Source organism: Gossypium arboreum, chromosome 13 (genome assembly GCF_025698485.1).
Source record: "Gossypium arboreum isolate Shixiya-1 chromosome 13, ASM2569848v2, whole genome shotgun sequence".
Taxonomy (NCBI): domain Eukaryota; kingdom Viridiplantae; phylum Streptophyta; class Magnoliopsida; order Malvales; family Malvaceae; genus Gossypium; species Gossypium arboreum.
In genome coordinates, this window is record NC_069082.1 from 28111877 (window position 1) to 28115071 (window position 3195).

Consider the following 3195-nt stretch of genomic DNA (forward strand, 5'->3'; position numbering starts at 1 on the left):
CGGTGCATTACTGTATTGTTTTCGCATAGCCTATGCCTTTTGTTAAGTCTACGTTGGACCTCTGTTGAATAATAAAAGATAATGATAAAATAAAAAGTTATGGTAAGTAAGTTCTGATGAAAAGTTCTTGTTACGTAGCGAGATGACAAGTAAAGAATTATGATAATAATTTTTGTTAAATCGTGAAGTGATAATATAGTGAATTAGACTCATAAAAGTTCTATTCCTATCAATCTATGAAAAGATAAAAGTGGTGAATTATGGTAATAATGAATCCTATAAATACAAAATGATCTGTTGATTGTTAAAATATACTCTATTGATTATTAGGATATATTCAAGAATTATAATAGTAATCTAATGACTTGGATTCTAATAGTGTCAAAAAATACAATTTCGGGACTCCGTTTTCGTAAACTGAGTCCGTAAATATTAAATAGTAATATTTACAGAGATAGTGTATTGATGAATTTAAATTTGGATAACTAATTTATATGAAATTGTGATTAATCCAGGCTTAGGGACTAATTGTAAATTCTAATCGCTATAAATCTTTAATTAAGAAATAGATTAAGAGATTAAATTACTATTAACCAAAGGTCCAAAATGGGAAATAAACTATTTTGAAATAAGGGATGGTGCATCATTACGATGAAACCAATCTTTCTCCCACTAAATTATGATTAAAGGACCAAAAAGTTGACCAGAAATGACGTGTCTCAATATCCACCTTAGTTAAAGTTGACCCTTCTGACTTATCTCTAAAACCCTTTTTCCTTGCATTATAAAGGTGAAGCTTCTCATTTGATTTGCCATGATAATCTCCCACTCCTTCCGCCATGGCAACGCCACCACCACCACTCTTAAAGATCGACCTCTGGGCTATCCGGTCTGGATACAGCCGGATAATCAAAGCCCACTCCCGCCACTTCCTAGCTCTCTCACTCCTCTTCCTCCTCCCTTTCTCTTTCTTCTTATCCATCTACCCCTTCATCGCCATTGAATCCTACCTCAGCTTCCTTCAGCAAGATCCCTCCATCTTCCCCACTAAAATCTTTATCCTAAATCTCCTTTACACCATCCCCATCTCCATCTTCTCCCTCTTGGCCACAGGTTCCATCACTTACAGCATTTTCCACGGCTTTTACGGTCGACCCATCAAGCTTTTATCCGCTATTAAGGCGGCTTTCACTTCCTTCTTCCCTCTCTTCTCGACTTGCCTTGTAACCCAGCTTATCGTTTCTGGGATCAGTTTGATCCTTGGTTTAGCCTTTTCTGCAGTAGTCATTTTAGGCTTCCAAGTTTATTACCCTTCACCTTATTTCATTTTCCTTTGCCTTGTTTACGTGATTATTCTCTTGTGTATTGTGGTTCATTTACAAGTGAATTGGATATTTGCTTACGTAGTCGTCGTCGTTGAATCAAGCTGGGGGTTTGACCCATTAAAGCGAAGTCGAAATTTAGTTAAAGGAATGGAAGGGGTTGCTTTGAAGATTATACTGCTTTTCGGCTTCGTCATTTCGATTAATACCTGGCGCTCAGTTATGACATACGGAGATTCAGCTGCTGATAAATGGACAAGTTGGGTATTTGTTTTGAATATTTACGTCACTTCCACCTTCTCTATGATGTTAATGTTTTGTAATTTAGCTGCAAATACAGTTTTCTATATATATGCCACGGCTCTACATGGAGAGCTTGCTGAAGATGAGGAATTTGCAGTCAAGTATTTAAGTTTGGCTGTGGATGATGGGAAAGTTCCTCGCGTTGTTTCAATGGTTTAATGCTTGATGAAAACAGGGAATTCGAGTTCCATTTATGTTCTGTTTTTTGTTTTTGTTTTTTTTAAGTCTTGCTTTGCATAGATAACATGCTTTCACCAGTGGTGGAAAAACTTGATGGGAAAGTTCCTCGTGTTGTTTCAATGGTTTAATGCTTGATGAAAACAGGGAATTCGAGTTCCATTTATGTTCTGTTTTTTGTTTTTGTTTTTTTTTTTAAGTCTTGCTTTGCATAGATAACATGCTTTCACCAGTGGTGGAAAAACTAACAGGAAAGCGATTGAGAAGTAGATAGGAAAAGAAAAAAAAAATCAAATCAGAGAAAAATTAGGAGAGGAGAATGAAGAGTTACAGTTACTTTAGTGTGTAATTAAGAGGTTCTTTGACTTTTTATGCTTTTAAAATAAGGAAAACATAGGCGAAGCAGGAGGCAGTTTACCTACCTTTACATGTATGAAGGTAACTTGGGCACAACTCACTTTTGGTTAGTTTTTCCTAATATTTTTTTCTCCTTATTTTCAATCTTTTTCTCTTAAATAAATTCAAATTTAACTAAAAATATTAAAAATAAAAAGAAAAAAATTTGATTTATCATTCTTCTATTAAAAATAATAAAGATGACGTGAAATTACAATTTCATATAATCTCTTTTCCTCTTATCAAGTTTTGAATGTGGTAGGTCACAACTCAATTAATTTCTTTTTTTTGGATTAAAGTGATGCTGATGGGCTTTGACATGGTATCCATAAAAAAAATATTTTTTCAATTTATTTTAATTGATACAAATTTTTTAAAAATAAATTTACCAGTGCTGTCTGGCATACTAAAGACATCCATTAAAAATATTTCTTATTTTTTTTGCACTGTGAATATTCATATTTTCACGGTATTTTGAAAAATACATATGAGTGTCGTTTGACATAATGCGGCACCAAATTTTTTTTTTCCAAATATGATGATTGAGAGGAAAAATGGGTGGTGCTGCCTGACACTCAGGCGGCACCAACAATAGTCGTAGCAAACGAGTCATTTTTGTATATAATTTTTCCTCTAGGTCATTTTTATAATTAATTAGTCTTTTAGGGTTATTTTAAAAAAAGCTGAAAAGTTAGTATATGATTCTATGTGAAATTAAATGTCAATGAACTAAAATGAATAAATGAAATAATACATTATATGATTATGGTGTGATGAAGGGTTGAGGTACAATTGAGAATAGGGTTGGTGAATGAGGGTTACGGTAGGTGAAAGGGATACAAGATTTCTATTTACGATATGTTCATGCTTATGTTCTTCAGAACATGGTGTAACATGACCATGTGTCACACACGGTTGAGACACACTCCCGTGCCTCTACTGTGTGGACAAAAATAGGTCATTTGTAAAGCCAATTTGCCACCCTTTTTCTCATGTT

The 3195-nt window shown here is 34.0% G+C and overlaps 1 protein-coding gene across 1 annotated transcript; it reads left to right on the forward strand.

The window, feature by feature from the left end:
* Positions 1 to 839: 839 nt before the first annotated feature.
* Positions 840 to 1784, forward strand: LOC108463003 (uncharacterized). The gene has a single exon (XM_017762931.2). It carries the CDS (start codon positions 840 to 842, stop codon positions 1782 to 1784), a length of 945 nt encoding a protein of 314 aa, XP_017618420.1.
* The last annotated feature ends 1411 nt before the right edge of the window (positions 1785 to 3195 follow it).

Excerpts from the sequence above, each read along its gene's own strand:
- LOC108463003 (XM_017762931.2), top strand. The coding sequence starts at position 840 with ATGGCAACGCCACCACCACCACTCTTAAAGATCGACCTCTGGGCTATC.